The sequence below is a fragment of the Pogonomyrmex barbatus genome, unplaced genomic scaffold, assembly GCF_055798465.1.
Source record: "Pogonomyrmex barbatus isolate J1 unplaced genomic scaffold, ASM5579846v1 scaffold1, whole genome shotgun sequence".
Taxonomy (NCBI): domain Eukaryota; kingdom Metazoa; phylum Arthropoda; class Insecta; order Hymenoptera; family Formicidae; genus Pogonomyrmex; species Pogonomyrmex barbatus.
In genome coordinates, this window is record NW_028297098.1 from 20,076,664 (window position 1) to 20,097,793 (window position 21,130).

At 34.5% G+C, this 21,130-nt stretch overlaps 2 protein-coding genes across 4 annotated transcripts in view; one reads left to right on the plus strand and one right to left on the minus strand.

Annotated features, from left to right (window-relative positions):
• LOC105425174 (gametogenetin-binding protein 2-like) overlaps positions 1-7,242 on the plus strand; it is a 28,109-nt gene extending 20,867 nt beyond the window's left edge. Inside the window, exon 12 of the mRNA XM_089078867.1 lies at positions 5,306-7,242. The gene's annotated coding sequence lies outside the window, so the exon portion shown is untranslated. The remainder of the gene's footprint in view (positions 1-5,305) is intronic.
• LOC105425173 (uncharacterized) overlaps positions 1-21,130 on the minus strand; it is a 41,857-nt gene that overhangs the window by 13,662 nt on the left and 7,065 nt on the right. The window contains exon 1 of one of the 3 annotated variants that reach the window (XM_011635810.3): positions 8,036-8,910. The exons of the other annotated variants lie outside the window; for them this stretch is intronic. Coding sequence (XP_011634112.2) covers positions 8,036-8,670 — 635 coding nt within the window. The 5' untranslated portion in view covers positions 8,671-8,910. Of the gene's footprint in view, positions 1-8,035; positions 8,911-21,130 lie in introns of those variants that run through there. 3 annotated transcript variants of the gene reach the window in all.

Genomic DNA, 21,130 nt, shown 5'->3' on the forward strand with positions numbered 1-21,130 from the left:
GCTTGGCTTCCAACTTGGCTTCCACAGCTTCATCTCTCAGCTTTGCCCCTCAACTTCGCTTTTTAGCCTCTCGTGCAGAGACCTTCAGGCGGGACAGATGTGTCCTTACCTTGCGAAAATTCCTTGAATTAACGCTTACACCTACTTTTTTTTTTTTTGTTGTATTGATTTTGACTAAGCCGTCCAGACCTGTGCCACGAATACACGCAAAGAGAAGTCTTTCCGTTTCTTAAATTCGGATTCTTAACCTGAAAATCTTGGAAACAGATCTTAAAGCTTGTGAGACCTATTCAATTTTAAGGAATTCTTCTGCATTTTTCTATCCAGCAAAAATCGCAGAAGAAGCCATTTGCTTTCGAATTCAAATTTTTAATGTTATGTTTTTTGTAGGTAAACTTCAAGTTTTTTTTTTGTTTTTGTTTCTAGTTTTGCACATTTCTAGTATCTCACCAATATTTTAAAAATGTACAAATAGCAAGTTCAGGTTCCGGACAGACTTTTTTTATTTTATTTTAACTTTTTATGGCTCCGTGTACTTTCGAAATGACATATTCGTATACTTGAATCTTCTTTCGTCTTTTTTACTATCTTTTTACCGTAGTTTATTCTATTATTATACTATTGTTTATTGGTTATAACGGTTATTGGTTATTCTTATGTCAGAGTGACTCATTCTATTTTAGAATGAGGAAATAACTTGATAAAGAGATTATACATGATAAAGTAAATTATACTAAATTTCTTGTCAAAATGTGTTTAGAACAGTTCGTCATCGTACATACAAAATTTAAAAACTAATCAAAACAGATGACAATGTTTTAAATCTCCTATTGTTTTTCTATAGCCATGTTGGATTATGACGTCAAGGGCGAGAAAACACATGATAAAAATTAATGTTTTTCAATAAATATTTTTGATATTTGCACTTGATAAAACAAACTTGTGAAATATAATCGAAAACTTTTTGCTCCAATAATCAATAAATAACTACATATCTAGAAAATTAATTGTGTCTAATCAAGAAAAGAGTCACAATATTGCTATTCAATATTGCTATTCAATATTGCTATTTATTGCTATTGATCAAAGAAGTGAAAAAAGTCTGTTTCTATCGAGTTAATATAATTATATAGAGAAATGTTTTTATTTTAATTTATTTTGCAAAAATTTTTGTGTTCTCTCGACGTCATGATAACTTCAAGATAACTGTAATGAATCAATAGAAGCTTTAAACTAATGTATACCATTATTATTAATGGTACTATTATTTAAGTTCATAAGTATTCCTATCTGTGATTATCGAACATCTTGTAAACTATGCTTTTACTTTCATAAAACATTACTAATTGTTTATTTCTTTTTTAATCGCATTATAAGCAGTAAGTTATTAGAATAATGATATATTTTTGTAATATTGTAAGCTTACAGGTAAAATTCTTAAAATTCCAGACTACAGAAAGAGTCAAGTTTCTTGCCTTCATAAATATAACCAAATATTTTACAAAATAGAAAACTTTCTAATAAACTGATCGGACATGAAATCTGACATGACATCTGACATGAAAGACTGCATCGGAGGCAGGGATCTCGAATTTTGCTGTCGTATCGCAAGTGGAATCGCGAAACGCGAAAGACCATCGTGATACGTAGGTGTTGCGTTATGTGCCGATTATTATGGCGAATTATGCGTGTCCGCGCGTATATCAGTGGCTGGAATTAAATTTGTCGCGCCTCCGCTATCCGGATGCGGGAACAAAACGGCGGAAGGTAAATTGCGGGGAACGCGAGGAAAAGCGAGACAAAGAGAGTCAGGGACGAGAGAACGATTCTTGGGACTTTCGAGTCGCGTTGGCCCTCGAAGAAGGTTGGCGTGTTAAACGGTCAGGAATGCATATCCTCGCAAGGAGGCGCACGCGCGATATAAAAATATGCGCTTCGCCTTCACGTTGCACAAGCGGATGGGCATTACGCATGGACGATGACGCACATCTTGGACCTTCGGGACGCCTTCGACAAGAAAGAACGGAAGGGATCTCTCTCTCTCTCTAGGGAATGAATGCGCATCTAGAAGAGTGCAATTTCCGATATCATCATACATCAATTTTTCGATTAAATGCACGAACTCATTCGGAACTATTATAAATAAAAATGAGAATACCACTCTCTCAATGCAATACTTTGCATCTCAATTATCTTCCTTTTGAATTTATGTTTATATCCATCGATATATTATATAAATATTTAGCGATAATACAAATTAAAAATATATTGAAAATATTGATATGAATGCCTTCTCGATGAGATTTAATCATGTTTTTCTCTGAGAAACGTTGATAATTAACATTGATATGCAGAACTCTCTCTCTCTCTCTCTCTCTCGGCATGGAAAATATTTTATTTTTCTATTCATTTAAAATGGAGTGGAATTTTTAATTAGAGATCTTTTACAGGTTCTGAGTTAGTAGTGCATTCTGGCACCACGCCGTGTAGTCAAGGAAATTCAAGGACATCAGAAAAATTTGGTGAAAGGAATCTCCCGACGAGAGAGAGCTCGCTTGACTAGGGCAAATCTGCATTGTGTATGTTGCACTTTAGATTGGGGAAGAAAAAAAAAAAAAGGAAAAAAAATCACTTATAATTTGGAAAATTCTGACATATGACAATAACATGTCTTTCGAAAGCAAATTAGTCCGAGCCACTTTTCACAATTGATTGACCTCTTGAAGACAAATATATTAAAATCAACTACTTTTCGCACGTACAGCCTATATTATCCCTTTGCGTGTGTATCCAACTTTTATTCGTCAGTTCCAAGCGATGAACGCGTATGACCTTAACATCGACATGTTGTATTTCGCAACGGGGCGTTATATGTTCAAAAGAAAAAAAGAATCATGTCACTCGACGTGTTTATCTTGCGGAGACGGCGCGGAACGATGAAGAGGGAAACCTCGGAGTGCGATCGAAGTCACGCTATTATTATGGACGTCGAATCGGTTACGAGAGAGCTCGAGTCTCGCTCTCGTCGTCGTCGTCATCGTCGTCGTCGTCGTCGCCGTCGTCGTCGTCTCGACCTAATTCGCGAACACTCGCGCGGAGGAGCGGCAGTTTCCCGCACGCCCAACGTGTCCCTGAGCGCCAAGGACGCGTTCTGAAGCGCGTTGGTGAACCACGAACGCACTTCGCCACGACGAGGTCATGCTAGGTTGCAGCCGGCTGCCAGCTTAGATCCAAGAGCGTAGATCTCCGCCACGTTACCCAATGACAAAAAGGCACGTTTATTTTGATGACGTACATCCTTGACTCGTCCAAGTTCCGAAGAATCGAAGAATATCTTCATGAGCGAGCGTCAAGTATTCAAATCACGAAGACTCACAAAGTGACGATTTCAAATTTATGTAAGGGAAAAGCTAAAATTATGCTTGTGATGATGTAACTAAACAGATTGGCTATTACATTGAAAAGATTTGATGCTGTTACTAAATTTACATTACAGTTAGCAAGAGTAACAAACCTTTTCAAAATAATAATAATAACAAATTTGTTACATCAGTAAACACATAGTTTTAACAGTCCGTCATTGATTGTAGCACAAATATATTTTTTCCATGTCATAATTTCTATCTATTTTCCAAATTTTTATTTAATTTATAGAATTCTGGCTCTTTTCCATACAAGTTTAGAATTCTTCTACGTTTCACAAAAAGATTATTTAAATACATAAAAGTAGAAATACAAAAGTATAAAGTGCTAACTTTTTAATGTGAAAATTAATATTTTTATTTTTCAATCAAAATTAATTTGAGTTTTAATTTTTTGGAGAAAGTTTAGAAGTATTCTCCACAATTTTTAAGAAAACATAAAAGATTTTCCTATTCGTGAGATCTTAAAAAATTTCAATTAGAAAAATTAAAAAATCACTAGAATTGTTTCCTTTTTTAATTTTATAAAAATCTTCAAGTTTCGGATTAGAAATCGAGTCAATTTTGATCGAAACAAAAAAGTTATGATCTATTTTCGAATAAAAAAAAAGTTGAAATCTTTATATCTTCAGAATTCTATTCCTCTATATATAATTATTATATTAAAATTTATTATTATTTCTAAGATATCAATTTTAGAAAATTGTTGATAAATTATTGGTAAAAAGTTTAATAAATTATAATTAATAAATTATAATTAAATTTTGAAAAAAAAAGATAAATAAGCCACTAATCTTACAGATCATGTAATTGATATCACATATTCACATATAATAATACATAAAATAGATGATTGAAAAAATAAAAATAAAAATATATTACGTAAAGATGAGAATTGCACAAAAATTTTTTAAATAAAAATAATGATATGCGGATGACTGCTCAAAAGACAAAATCCTTGACAAAAAGTCTTTTCAAAAATTTGCTGCATCACGAGAAATTAATTTTACAAGCAACTAAACCTTAAACTTAAGAGATGAAATCTATTCCTTAGACATTTAACGGTTCGTATGATTTATGTATTATGACATGATGTTTTGTATAAAAATACTATGTAGTATAGAAAATATGGTATAAAAATACTACGACTTTAAAGCTATATTCTACAAATTATGATGTTCTTCACTTCTGTCATTATACTTCTATGGAGAACATCGTAAAGGATTGCTATCCTTATTATTATAATCAATGAAATTTCGATTTCATTAAATGAAACAGGAGGACGAACGTGGTGCGTTGCAAAAAACGCATGTCGTAATTCTCCACGAGTTATGTGGCTGTTCAACTTTGTGCCCGATCGATTGCTAGGTCGGTCGCGTCAAAGTCCATGGTGCGACCACGCAAGCAAACACAATCGTGGCCTCTTCGAGGTCAACGTAAATGCAATGAATCCCACCATTTAGCTTTTTGCATAAGAAAAAATAATTTGTAAAAAAAATGCGCAAATATAAGCAAAGCTATCGCTTTAAAGCAAATGTTCTCCAATTCTCTTGGAATCAAATCAAGTCAAATCTTTCGATAATCAATCATCAGGGCAACAAAGCAAAGAAAAAAATATGCACTTGGTACCGAATGCATGGTACCGAAAAATATTCAGTAATTTAAAAGACGGAATATCCATAAGTACCGATTTGTATCGATAAAATTCCACAAATCATGTTGCTGTCTTTTCCAAGATCGATCGTTGATTATCGCCCTCAAGACTAGTTAACTGTTTCCATCAAGATGCTGAAGATTCAAATAATTCTTTAGAGCCTTGAGCACTCAAGGATGTGCACAGTCGTCGCAAACTCCCTTCCTCTTAATTTTTCCTCTCTTTTCAGATTATCTTTGTTCTATTCGTCGAGGAATACAGCTCTTTCTACGAGAAATGCCGATATATCACGAGAAACGGAATGATGAAAGAAGGTCCATGATCCGAAGTTACACATAGGTCAAGTTAGGAGTCAACAAAGTGGAGTCTTGGGAGACGATCCATGCAAACATAGTTGCGGCATGAATTCAATTTTTAAATTCCTAAATTCCTAAATTTCTTAAAACCATCTCTTTATACTGGCCATGTATTTGGGTACAGTATACGGGCCTGCATACAATAGAGGAACAGAAATTAGAAATTAGAATAGAAAATGAAGAAACAAAAATGAAATAAATTTTGGGAAAAAAAATTTAGGAATAGAAATTAAACGCACAATGAACACAGATATAACATATAGCTATATATTATATTTATGTCTATTTTGCGTTGCGTTTATGTTTAATCTCTATTCCTAATTCTTATTTCCAAAATTTAATATCTATTTCTGTTCCTCGTGCGAGAAAGAGGGCCTAAGATTAATTTACCATTCGTTATATTTTAGTAATAGCTATTCTCTCGTATTTCGTCCTGTGATTCAAAAAGATATTGGTGTTCCATGCTTTGGAGATTAACGAACGAGTTTCTCGACCATGTGTTCGATATCGAGTCGCCGGCTGCGTTGCGCTTTGTGCAAGAACGTATGCGTATTTGCACACGCTATTATTTCAGAATGTGACTTGAGCGATAACGTTTTCTTTGATATCGATAACGTATACCAAGATCTTGGATTCGAGGCTAAGACTAGATATATCACGTAATTTATGTGACGCGAATTATAGCAACATGAGTCAGTGTATTAATCGAAGTTTCTTTGCTATCAAAAAGATACTATACAGCATTACTATTTTATTATTAAACTCCGCCAAACAACGGAAACTATTATGCTTCAGTGATTAAACGATAAAATATCAAATTTGTGTTAATCGTAGAATTATGTTACATATTTTTGCATACGTGAATTATATACGGGATTTCTCAAATTCTGCCAGATATTTTTATACATAGTTCTAACAAAAACGTATATTTTTCGATATTTTTTTTTTTTTCAAGAGAACTTTTTCCAGACATCGCAAAATACGATTATAAAATCAGCATATATAAATTACAAAATATCTAAATAAATAAATATTTCTTCTTTCAAATATTTTACATTTTTCAAAGAATTTGTATTAACTTTAGTTTTAATTGATGAAATAAAAAATAAAGATAAAATGATAATTCAAAAACTGAATATGTTTACAAAGCTAATATAATACTATAATTAGCCTTCTAATTTTATATACATATATGTTAACACGTATCACGTATTTCGTTCCCATATATTTTGTGCGAATGGAAATTATGTTAATGGAAATCAAGAATTACTACTGTTTATAATATTTAAAATCTTTTCACCGTCGTAATCGCCAATCTTATAGCAGATAATATGCAACGAAATTTTTAAAAGCATGTTTGATATAATTTCGCGATAAATGGGTATTTTTTTATTTAACAAATAGAATTCATGTATATTTTTATATATTTTTATATATAATTATATACTTTTATATATATTTTACTACCGTATTATACATAAAATGTATCATCTACGTTAGCATCTTTGTATCATTCTTGATGATCCACGTGATTAAGTGTGACAGAGCTTTATTTAATAAAAAGCGGAAATCTGAAAACGGAAAGTCCGTAGATTCTTATTTCTCCAACTACATCTGCTTTCCTTAAAATATTTAATTCCTTAAAAATTCCTTAAAATATTTAATAATTTAACAATCGACTGTCGAGGAAAAGACCTATTCATTTAGATATACATACATATGTATGTGTGTGTGTGTGTGTGTGTGTGTGTTTTTATTTATATATAAATCGTGTAGATTATTACAAGGTATTTCAAAAGTGAAGATCAATCATTCGAGAAGTAATTGGGAACTTGAAAGAAAAGAAAAAAAGAAAAAAAGTATGAACATGGATTCGGAAATGTTGTTTTCAAGTTATAGCCATTTTCATTAAGCTCATTTGATTGAAATTTGAAATTGTTTTGCTTTCAAAATTGAAAGATGATTTTTATAAGTTTTATAAATGATTAAAGTCAAATAAAAGTTACGGACAGCTTTACTATCCAGGTATACTATCCAGGTATACAAATATATTAAATGAAGGTACAATTCATTTAATGGAAATCTGATCCCTGATTTCAGATACAAAGAATGCATCCCGAATAACTGACTTCCATTTTGGAGACTTTCAATCACGGATATGTTCGAGCCAATCAAAGCAGCTAGCTTGCTTGATAGTTGGCTTGAATTTATCCATTGGCTGCGTTGAGCAAAAAAAGCGGGTTTGTAACGGTTTGATGTAAGATTCTTCAATATGATTGGTTTATATACATTTAGATCTATGAGGAAGTAAGGGCAAAAACTATATTAAAGATTTTTACAACAGTTGCAAAACTGCTTTCTCTACTGAACGCAGCCAATGAAAGATATTTTCATTGTTTGTTGACATTTTTATTGTCATAATAAATTATTAAAAATTAGCAGATATTTTATTAACTAATTAAAATATGAAAATTATTATATAACATCGCCAAGCTTTTTTAAGTTTATTTTAATTCTTTTTATTTGAAATTTGTTGTTTTGTCATAAAAATATAATGAAAATAGAAAGCCTCTTATTTAATGGCTCAGATAAAGATGACTCACCATAAGCTGTTGACGCGAACAAGACCAACCGCCATTAGAAAAATTCCTTCTTGGTCCTCAAAACAAGTACTTTCGTCCACTGTACGACTTTCATCCATACAAAGACTTGAATCTAATTTTGCACGTTTCTTCTCAATCGGGCATTCGGCATGTTCTTTAACATCACATAAAGTTTTTCCACTACTGCTACTTTCGCCACTATCTTCTTTAGAACTTCTTTTACAACCAGATCGTGGAGTATCCGATTGATCAGAAAGAATCAGACTCGATATCTTGGTGCGTGTGGCAGATCGCTTCTTTTCTGTCTCGTTGAGCAACTTGAAACAAGGCTTGACACGAACCGGTACGTCTTCGGTAGGTACCGCCCCGAGACGCAATCTATTCCTCTTCTGATTGCCCTGCATGATTTGCTCCCTGCTCTCATCTTCGTAAAACTCCGTTAAAAAGTGCTGGGAACAAATTCGCGCCGTCTTGATGTTGAATGGCGGTTCTCCATTAGCGAGGGGCGTGCGGCCACATGCGCGCACCCATAACTCGCGCAATTCAGGATTGTGCGGGAAGCGATGGTACCGCACTGACTGTTTGCGGGTCCGGCGATGGCTGTTGCGGCACGTGGCTACCGCGCACTGCGGCATCCTGAGGAGCAGCGCGGTCTCCCTCTTATCGTCGTCGAGAGCGTGGTCTAGAGGCGTGGAAGAAAAGAGAAACGACTGACTCCGACGTAGTGACACACGGGCGTACACTCGCGCACATAAACGTTCGTAGACAGAAGAGAACAGAAGAACTGACGATGGCGAACGGCAGCAGAATGAACTCTTCAAATTCACTCAGATCTGATTTGTATGGAACGATGAATGATGATTCGTCTATCTTTACGACCCTTCTTGGCTCGGTAGGCCTCTAATGTGATTGGACGAGTGTCCGAAGCAACCATAGTCATGCTCCAGATAGTCATATCCCAGGGAAAATGTCCAATCAGGGACGTATGTCTTACGACATGACACCCTTTGGAATAAGAAATTCAAGGGTAGACATACTGACACTCCACAGACATATCTTTCGGTACTAATAGCAAGACAGAGAGAATAAATAGGAAAAAAGGGAAGATAAGATAAAGAAAGTAGACCTGAATCTTACACGAAAAGAAATAGACAAAGAATGCTATTGAGGCAAAGCAATTCTGGCACCCGTTCTCTTTTTCAAATTCGAATGTCCAAGAATATAATGGTAGACAGGGTAGACGGACAAAAGAATGACAGAGAAACACGTGTTAAAGCAACATCGACGTGGAAGGGAAAGAGGAAGGCAGGAGATCGAGTGCGTGGCGTCTGCGAGAGGTGTCGCCTCGTGTAAACCACGCTGCGAAGATCGGCTATCGTATTCGTCAAGATGGCGTTGCAGGAGATGACAGACAAGCCGGCCGGCACCACGAGATCCAGCGAGAAGTGCTGCGCTGGAGAACCCGGTTAAAAAGAAGACAATGTGAGACAGATAGATGAAAAGAGAAAGAGAATATGAGGACTCACCTTTTACGACGAACGTTGGCGCCGGAAGTGAGCGCATATATATATATATATTGGGGAGGGAGAAAAAAAAAAAAGAAATGAAGTAAAGGGTAGTTGAAGTCACATGAGAAGATGAAACCGAAATGCATACATTCTCACGCGACAAAACGTAACGGCGGTGACAATGACGACAATAATAATGACAACGACTGTGTCCTTGTCAACAGCGGCAGCGATAATAACGGGCAACAATGATAATGATGATGACACACGACGACGATGACGGCGACGACAACGAATTTACCCGCGTTCGTGGCGCAATTCCTCCGAACACTGGTCTCTTGCTCTGATCCGCAGCGCAAGAGGTGGCAGGCACAGTGGCAGCTGCGTGTACCTCCTCGTGCCTGCGTGAACCCGGTGAACCAATGATCGTGCGCGACCGTTGCCGTCGCGGCAGGGATGACGAGGACGCCGTGGAGGGGGGCGCGCAACCTGGGGTTGCAAGGAAACTGCCGCCGTGCGAAGGCCGCTGGCGAGGGGGACGTCAGCGGAGGGGAACGCAGGAGAGGGGCGGCGGGAGGTCACCGCTACCATGTACCGAGGGTCCTTTAGGGGGTTCGCCACCCCTCGTGGCGCGCACGCCGTCGCACGGTCTTCCGCGCTTATCTGGCGCGATCAACCGCTATCACCGACCTGGCTTTCACTCTCTCTGCTGACATCATTTATAGTTTTTCAGTTAGTCAGTTTAGTCATTCTTAAAGCATTTTCATCGATAAACATCTTTTTGTGTTTGATATCTTTTCATTTGTATACTTAATTTTTATCAGTGTAGAAACTTGGAGAAACTGAATTCTTAAACGTTCGTAATAAATGGTATCGTCAACTTAATATCATTATCACCTATTATGTTAATATTTTTATCTCTCTTATATAAATCTCTCTCTCCATAGTCTTCATTATTTTCTTCAATATACGATCTTTTTTTTATACTGTTTCTTCATTTTATAATAATTATATTTTTTGCAAGTTTTTCAATAAAAAATATAAGGGCCAGACAGAGATATCTATTTTTAAGCGTATTAATGAATAAACACTTCTTTTTCTTTCCTTTTATTTTCCTTTCCTTCCTTTTCTTTACACTTTTTTCAGCTGGTTCATAAAAGTGTAATGGAATGTTATTGTATATCTGATAATATTTTTATTATCGATATTCGGAAAAAAGTATCGTCTCATTAATAAAATGATTTATATTATATCTTTGATAACTACCAATAATAAAAACTCATCATTATCCAAATTTCATTCGTTGTCATCCATTAATCGTTTAAAATATATAATTATTTCTTTGCAATTAGTTAATTAAACGTGCTTTACTATTATCACTCTTATTTTTTTATATTTTATATAAATTCATCACCATTTCCTTAATTCCTCATTATTTCGAATATTTATCTTATTTTAATTGTAATCTTGTCTTGCACGAGTATTGTGTGTAACTTTCATATATTATTAATTGCTCTCAATAAAGGCGTCATTTCAGAATGTGTTTAAATGAAGCATGTTTTTTTTTCTTTTCGTAGCACAATATTTTCTCGTCGCACGTTGCTCCATTCGTCTGAGTGACCTCGAGCCTTCCCTCTTACGGGGCGTGTTGAGTTACGCGTCGTTCCTCTAGTCGCGCACTCTCAACGATTATTCGTAACACGAGTACGGTGGTACCAAGAGAAAGAGATGAAGAAGTCCTTGCCGACATAGTGACTATTGTGTCGACAGACAATAATTTAATTATCGCGCATTTGATAAATTACGTATCGCGATTTTGCATTTGGATTTAAATAAATAAATCGCTATAACAATCACATCTTTTGGTCCACAAAGAAATATAACCATTGTTTATTTCAATAGACTTAGATTTCAGACTTAGGTCATCAAATCAACCAACTACGGCTTAATGTATCGCTATATTTGAGTTATCAAAAATTACAAAAATATGTGTAGATTTACCATTCAAATTGTCACTTTCACTTTCACATCATTATGATAACTTTTTATCTAATTTTGAAAATCTGACTAATTAGAAGTATATAAGTAAAAAAAAAAAAATAAGTTTGTGTATAGATTAAAGATTTGATAGAACTCTAAAAGACATAATAATTAAAATTTGATTGTCATTTATCAATAACTTTATGTCTTATAATATTCAAGATCAGATTTTAATAACTCAAGGGATATCAAGGGAAAACAAGCTCTTGAATCTATTTCGATAGCATTAAAATCTCTCGCTGCCAGAGTAATTCATCGAAAACATTGATTCTTACTATTTCCATGAAATTATGCCATAAACATAAATCATGAATCATTTTAGCTATTATCATCATGATATCCACGTTTTGTTTGATATAAAAAGGAAAGATTTAATTGTAGATGAAACTTATCAGCGATCGACTAGTCGAATTAATCATGATAACACTGATATTAAATTGATTTCAATGAACAAATTTATTTTGAACTTCCTTTATACAATTTGTTTTTTGTTTTTAGAATAAATTAACGCGCATCGATACAAACAACGTATCAAATTTCTCATACTCAACTTATATAAAAAATTATATTTTACAAATTAAAAATTTTATATTAAATTTAAATATATATGTGTATATGTATATATATATATATATATATATATATATATATAATAAATGTATATAATAAATGTATTTGTACGTGCAAAAAAATATATATATATATATATATATATATATATATATATTTATGCACGTGTACAAATTTTCGTATAAATTTTTTATATTATATTAGATGTTTAAGTCTAATTCTAAGAATTCAAAAATGATATCTTCATATCTGCTCTTCATATTCTGTTTCTTTAAAAATATCAATTTTATTAAAGATATAGACTTTAATACCAATTTTATTAAAGATGCAGAAAATAAATATTGATATAAATTGATAGTTCTGGACACCATATTAAACTGGCAAATGAGTAAAACAGAACTTTAAAAAGAACTTAAAACAGAAAAAAGAATTTAAAAAATTCTTTTTTGTTTTTAGCATGAAATCTATAGTGTTAATACATATACTTTAACTATAAAAAAAGTTTCCAAATTTATATAAAAGCAATACATACGAAAAGCTTTTACAAAAATTATCACATTCATTTAATAAAAAAAAATTTTAGGTCCTTAACATAATTCGAATTAATTATATAATATATATAATATATTCACATAACAATCAAAAAATTAAAAGCAATATTTTTCAAAGAAATTACTGATTAATTACGATAAAAATTATCTGTTGTAATCATTATAATAGGAAATCACGTATCAATTAGCAAATGTCAAATATACATTAAATATCTGTTAAAATAGTATTTTTTGGCAAAACATCGATATCGTGATTCTTCTTGTGTGATCTCAGTTAGAGAACAATTTGGAGAAATCTTTGCGGAGGTTTCGTCAGGCACGTTTTTGCGACTTCCACTGCTTCTTCTTCTCCATCACTTTTCTACTCTTGATCGCTCACGTGGGTCCCCGATTGAGCGGAGGAAAGAAGTTGTCAAAAGGAAACAGAGAAGAGCAGTCGAGTACGGAGAAACGGCTTGACTCTTACTGTGGTTCACCAAGTGGTTCGCTCAAAGAAGGACAGACCGATTTCCGGTGGTCTGACTCTCTTTCCTTCTCCCACAGAGTCTGGCTCTCTTGCCACGATCTCTTCGGCTCTTTCTCTCGGCCGCATGGCTCTCAACGTGAGTTTCGGACCGAGCCTTCTCAAAGAGCACTTCGTTAATAATAGTAATGTTTCTCTCGAACATTAATCCGTATTAATCTCATGAATTATTTATTGACAACTCAAGAAATTTAAGCTCCTTTAGAGAATTTTTAATCTTCCTTTCGAACAAATACTTGTTGATTTAGGAAAAATCTTAATATCGTTATAATCTATGATAAAAAACATATTTTTGTAGTTTATATTTTAATCATTGAAATCTTATAAGTTTACTTTACACATATCGGGAAACTCTTTTTAAGTGTTTAAGATGACAGCAGGTCTAGACAAAATCTGATCAGTAGTATTATCTGTAGGATATCTGTTATTCGAATAATTCAAGCCATTTAGCTCACCGGGAATACCGGCGAACCAAATCAGCGCCGTTAGAGTTCCTTCGAATACCTGGTTCCGCAAATATCCAGGGGGCCTGCATCTTGTTCATATCATCGAGCTCCTCGTGGCCGGGATATGCCGAAGAACCGAGAGAGAGAGAGAGAGAGAGAGAGAGAGAGAGAGAGAGAGAGAGAGAGAGAGAGAGAACGAGCGAGCAAGCAAGCAAGCAATGAATGAATGTGTGTGAGAGAGAGAGAGAGAGAGAGAGAGAGAGAGAGAGAGAGAGACGGAGGGAGAAAAGGAGCTTGATTTACTCGTATCTCTCTTTCTCTTTCTCACATACTCTCTCACAGCCAACACCCGGATACTATCCTTTGCCCTCTCATATCCGTGGTTACTCTCGATTCGGTTCAGCCTCGTCGCTGCTGCCGCCACTGCCACCACCGCCACCACCGCCGCTGTCGCCGCCGCGGCGCACAGCTGGCGCAGGAGGGAAAGAGCGTCGTCGGCCCCGTGGCCACCAGACATTAGCCTGGAGAACGACGAAGGATGATGCGCAGATGCGGCGGAACAAGAACGAAGTGGGGCAGGTCGAAAGAGTTTCAGCGTCCGTAGAAAATGGAAAAGACGCGGTATCTTACACAGCGGGGGCAGGCCGGACAAACCGGACAAACAGTCAAAGCAGGCAGATAAGGCGAGCATTGTCATGTTTCGATAGAAACGAGGAATTTCTATCCCGATGCGCAACATTTTCATGAATGCGAATAAGTATTTCGTCCGCGATTTATTACAAGTCATCAAGCGTATACGTCGTCCATCAAGCGTACGTCGTCCCAGGCAAATTCAGACGATCAACGAAGTGAGGCGAATATACAGACGGATGAGTCGAACTTTAAATTAAAATTGATTTTATTTTAATCTGGTACCAGTCCATTTCTGGTCACCGAGAAAAGGACGTATCCACATCGTATTTTTAACGGCCTACGTGATTCCAAATTTAACTATTTTTCAAATGACCTTACTAACACAAAAGAGAAATAAAGTCGTTCTCCAGTCGTTTTCGCACCGTATGAGCGTCGTACGTTCCCCGCGTTTGTTGACATCGCGCCCGGATAGCAACGAGAGGAAGGCGGAGAGACGAGAAACGCTCTCTCGTTGAGGGGGAATAAAAGATCGACCGTGGGTCGATGCGTCGACCAACACGATACATCCTCCTCTCATCCTTTCCGCGATGCTCGCATCATAGCTTCACGCGCTAAGGCGATTAACTATAACGATCAAGCGAGTATTAAAACATTCGTAATAGCGCTGTTTATGTTTCCGTTGTAATTTATCGATATACATTTAGCTTAAACGTGAGCGAATGTTTATATCATAAAATTGAAAAATTATTCTTACAGTTAATGTCTACATCGACAACACACATTCGTGCACCTGCGGCGAAAATATGCAGCTGCGACTGCTTTGACGTCGTCATCATTGCACTGTATAAGCAAGTTTTTCAAAGGCGATTGTGTAACTCGAAATTCTTGTGTGTGTGTGTGTGTGTGTGTGTGTGTGTGTGTGTGTGTTTTATGTACAAATGCAATATAATCAATATAATAATCATGTAATATAGTCAATTTTTTCTTATTTCTTTGTTTCTGCTTTTTTGTAAAGACACCTTTGTATAGAAGATATTTGTAAAATTATCAAATACATATAATATTTATTGCTTTAACTAAAAAAAATGAATGTCAAGTAAAAGTTTGAGATTTTAAAAGTAAAAAGTAAAATTATTTATCGCTTGGCTAATGTTTCAGAGAATAAATATTTGTGAAAATATAGAAAATTCCAAAACTTCAAAAATACAAAAATCATTAATGATTTCTAAGAAATGCTATAAAATGTAAATAGATTACAAATTTATAACTATTCTTATATTATGACTATTCAAATAGCACAACAAAAACTTTATTTAATTCATGGAAATACGCAAAACGGAAACACTTGCGAAACCTTTTTTTCTATTTAAAAAAAAACTTTATTATTAGAAGAATGCAAAAATTAAAAATTATTTAAATTTATGTGTATCTTCAAAAAAAATCACTATTTTTATTTACCTCAATTATCATTTATTTGTCAATAAATAATAAACTATACATGGATAAACTTAATTATATAACTTGCATTTGTAGAAATTAAAAGATCATTATTCCAGAGGGTCTGTTATGATCTTTCCATGCAATTATTTCCCGAACTATTCGTTATTTAAAAAATATTTTTCTTGTAAAATCCATTCTGTTTTGAGGGGCTGTGTCACATCTTGTCGATACACATCTTTTCTAAATCTTGAGATTTCAAAGTGACCTTTGTTTTTTTAAATAGAATTATATATTTTTTGTAATGTATAATTTCTCTAATTATTCCGAATATAAAAGTATTAAGATACAGTATTAAGATACAGTTATCAAAAAGTTGATAGTTAACAAGATATTTTATAATTTATTCTGTTTCAAGGATATTCTGATATATTTTGATAAAATATAAAATATCTCATAAATTATTCATTTTCTGACAACTGTATTTTAATATTTTTATGCACAGAATAATGAGAAAAATCGGTTGATATAAAAAAAATATATAGTCACTTAAAAAAAAATTATATAATTAGTAACATATAAATATATATTTGTTAAAAGAAAACAATTACTTGTTATTTCTGTAGTCAATTTGTCTCATTATTTTGTGCATAAAAGTATAAGATATTTTATCAAAAAATGAACAATTTATGAATATATTATATTTTATGGCGAAATATGTCAAATAAAATATAAAATATCTCGTAAACTATTGACTTTTTATTAACTGTATCTTAATACTTTCATATCCAAAATAACTAGAGGAGTCATATTATATAATAAAAGATATACGATTCCATTAAAAAAAAATAAGGTTAACCTTAAAATCTCACGTCACTTAGATAAAAAGTGCTCCTAAGATGATCCCTCGAAACAGAGTATGTTTTATTTGAAACATTTTCTCGAATAGTTAGGGAGTTATTCATAGAAAGATTATGATGAGTATAATTATCGCTTCTTTTATCTTTTTCTTCCTTCAATCGTTTCTAAGTATCGTTCATTTTTACAGAAAATAGTTGCTTTTCCCGTGATTTTACTTTCAGAGATAAATAAAGCAAAAAAAAAAAAGAAGTCTATTCATTTCACAAGAAAAAAATCATACATATATTTTATTAAAACCTTTTTTCCACTTTCTCGATTATTTTGTCGGGATAATTATATTAAGTGAAAATAATAAAAGCAGTATCTTGTATAATTCTAAGAAAATCTTTCATTAAATATGATAAATTATAAAATCATGTGACTACATTTAATCTTCTAAAATTTTCGAAAATAGAAAAATGTATTGAACATTTCATGAACAGCTATTTATTCATAATAAATAACGAGACCACCCATATACAATATAAATGTGAAGAACTGGTAACTTATTCATAACAGAAGTTATTCAAGAAGAAACAAAAAGAAAAAAACAGATTTAAAAAGTCGAAGAAAAAAAGAAGATTTAAAAAGTCGACTTTCGTTTTCATATTAATTTTCTAAAATTCTTTTAAATTGTTCAGTTGCACTTTTGTTGAGATGTATAATGCAAAAGAAGAATAGATATTTGGTTTCCGCATTATTGAAATGAATCAAATGAAACTTCAAAAAATTTTTAAACCTCATATTTTAGTTTGAAACAAATATGAATGATTAATGTCATCTTTTTATTTCAAAAACTATCGTTGTCACTCTATATGCTATTTATTAAAAATAAAATTTCCATTTGTTAGTATCGTAATAATTTCTATTTTGATAGTATCGTAATAGTTTGATATGCCATTTGCACCATTGAATTATTTTAATATCTATGTTAAACAATAAGTCTGCCAAAAAAAAAGATTTTCTGAGAAATCTACTTTTCTTTAGACAGTAGTTCTTTACTCGCTTGTTGAATGAATGAAAAATGTTGAAAATTTTATGAAAAATCAGTTTTTACGAAAAATAGTTTTCAAAAGATCATTTCCGGTACTTTCTATTTTCTTAATATGAATGTGCATTTGTGCGTTTTTTCATAATCCTTACCCCATCGAGAGGATCCAAGGTTTGTAATACAAAAAAAAAAACAACTGTTTTAAATTTAGGTATAAATTCAATAAGATTATTAGACCTCTAAGATGTACTTCAATAGATCCGTGTAATGCCGTCTCTGATCTGTTCTTTTTCAAAGACCTTTGGGCCGTTCGCGACCAGAAGAAGAAAGATATCTTTGGTACACATGCGGATGCGCTAGGTGGTTCACCCCTTTCTCTCTCTTTCTTTCTCTTGAGAGACGAGCACACCACTCACGTGGTTCCACCATTTCTTCTCTTTCTCTCTTCTTGCCTGCTTGTCGACGACGTAAGAGTACAAGAGGGAAATGTAGATAAAGAGAGACAGGGAGAAGGCCGCGCGGCCGAGAGCGGAGAGGGGAAGCACCCTTCATCCTTGAGGTGGGGTCCCAGCCACCCCGCTGCTACCGCTTCGCCGGGATCAATACCCACCACTCCGACCAAAGTCCAAGCCACCCTCTCCCTTTGCCTGCACGCCCGCTCTGTCTGCTTGCCAAACCTGCCAAGTCGTGCGCTCGAGTCTCCAGGGAAGTCTCTTCGGAGCTTGCGCTTCCATGATCTAACCGATCCAGAAATCGCTGATCTCATTCAGATCGGTTAAACCAGGTTTGGAGTTCGTTCGGCTTTCGCTTTCGCCCTAATCCTTCTTTCCGCCCATATTGCGACGGTACGATGCAACGTCGACATTAACTTCGTTCGACCTGTTGCTCGCGCGATAGAAAAAAAAATCCACTTCACGGTTTAGGTCTAGTTAAACGGTAGCAAGGATACATCCCTCTCCGTAGATAATTCGTATATCAACCGGCATGCGGCTCTCGAGAATCTAGTTTCACTCTAGTTTATTTATACGGCGATAAGGGATGAAGCACGTGGTGATCTTCGAAATTCCCAACACTGGCGGCAAACAGTGGCTTGTCTTTGTCATTCTTTGTATCGTTATCAAATGTATACACCATATATAATATTATAGATATGTTTAATCATACAATTGATAAAACGGATTAATCATAATACCAGATTATATTATCACTATAGATATATTTTCGTTAAAACACAAAATTATAACTTGCTTTTAATTATAATTCGTAATGCGTACATGCTTAAAATGCATTTAATAATTCATGATATTAAATTAAATAGTGCAAAACCGGCGGAGACTCGGAATTTTGATTTAGATATGCAAGATTAAAAGGAACGAAATGTGATAGGTAACGGCTACGTTTTATCTACATGTTTACTTTGGATGAATCGATTTAATTACTCTTTTGCGTCACTTGCTCTTCATAATGAAGTAACTTTAAAAATCCGCGAACACTCCGCTGAATTCTTGATGAAATCTATTCAGACTGGGAACCACTAAGGAGGATCTGGTTTCACATTCGGGTTTGACGAGTACTCCGCAGACGAGACTCCTATGCCTTCCTGCTTTGCATGAAATGCAGCCAAAGCTTTAATGTACAAAATGATACGAAGTTCTAATACAGGAAATACAAACAATGTTGATATGAATCTTTTAACTAAACTTTTAAATTTCGAGACTAACTAATTTCTAGCTAACAACTGTCATTCTGACTTTTGTAACATTTGCTGTTCAATTTTTCTAATAGCGTATCTAATGCCATAAGAATTTTTTAGACTTTTTAGACTAGAATAACAAAAGAAATATTGAAATTGTGATTAATTTTCCTCTTTTTTTTTTATTTTTTTTTTTTATTTTCTCTGATTTCGTCTGAGACCGATCATCAAAATATGTTCATTAAAATCCAAGTACAATGAGTAGTCATAGTTTGCATATGAAATTTCGACATATCAAGTTCGGTTTTAACAAACGACGATTTGGAGAATGCCCTAGCATTTTGTCCGCGTTCGTGATGGTCTCGCTTTGCTCGAGAACCTGCTCTATCCGGCTCTCGTTATAGCGGCGGCTGTGGCGGCGCGAGAGGGGTCAGAGTCCGTTTGGAGGGCGACGAAATTGCGAAGGGGATCGCCGGAGGGGGTGAGAGCAAGAGAGAGACAGAAGAGGGACTGGAGGGTGGCTTGATCCGAGGGTGGCAACGATGCTGGTCGTGATGGTGGGTGGTGATGGTATTGGTGATAGTAGTGATGGTAGTAGTGGCTTTGGCGGTGCACGATGGTAACGGATGGTTACCGGCCGCCGAGCCTTGGATCACACACGCTGAATGACGTCTTACTGGTCGAATCGAACCAGGGGGGATCGGGAACTACTAAACAGGAAGAAGAAGAAATCGAATGACGTCATTCTCCAGCGTTACCAGGATACCAAGATTCGAAAGGCGAAGAAGGCACGTCGCTGCTGCGCAGCGATCTCAGGACGCGCGATTAATAAAGATTGGAACTTACGACGCTTCGTAATTTGACAATATTATTTAAAAAAATCCTAAATTAAACGCATGCCTAAAATCCAAACGAGTTTGTTTAATCGATTGAAAATTATAAAATCACTAACAATAAAATTAATTTACAAACTTCACATATACTTTTTTCGACGCCCACGCCTATGGCTTTCAAATCTTTAAGGTTCAACGAAACCTTGAAAATGAACATACCATACATACTATACAGAATAACAGATAATAATAGAATTTTGTTTTCATATACCTGACTCTCTTTCAGTAGCTCTTTCAATGCTTTATAAAAAGGAAAAATAAAAACCAACAAATTTTTTCTTCCTTTTCAAATTCTTAGAGACAATATTTTGTAATTAATAGTGCACAATTTTAATTTTCCTCTCAAATATGACAAAATTTAATCTTAAATTTGTCTACAGTTCGATTTCCGATCTAAAAACGCAAAAAGTCTAAGTTTATTCTACGAAATTCAAGTGAAGTAAGTATGGAAAGAAGCTGGACAGGATTTTCCTCGGAGAGAAATGACCTGGTCTTTCCGCCATAATGGTATCCTCATCATACACAAAGAAAACAGCACGCATACTAGGTGTGTGTAGCGTGTTCATGTGAAAGGGTGGCGCACACATGTACACATGAACGTACCCACATAGTTATCCACACTCATGATCACGTAGTCCTTCGCAAGGAACGAACAGATCTTTCCTGAGAAAGGTTCTAAATTCAAGGTCTTCCGAATTATATTGATAGTCGGAAATTTTATCGGGAAACGATCATTTGGAACATAGCTAAGTAATATTTTTGAACCGTTGAAATCCAATCGTGGGTTTTTACCTCTTTTTACAAATATTCTTTCGTTATTAAACTCTATTAAACTCAAATTAAGTCTCTCTCTCTCTCTCTCTCTCTCTCTCTCTCTCGCCGTTGGAGCGCGAGACGCTGTGAAAAACAT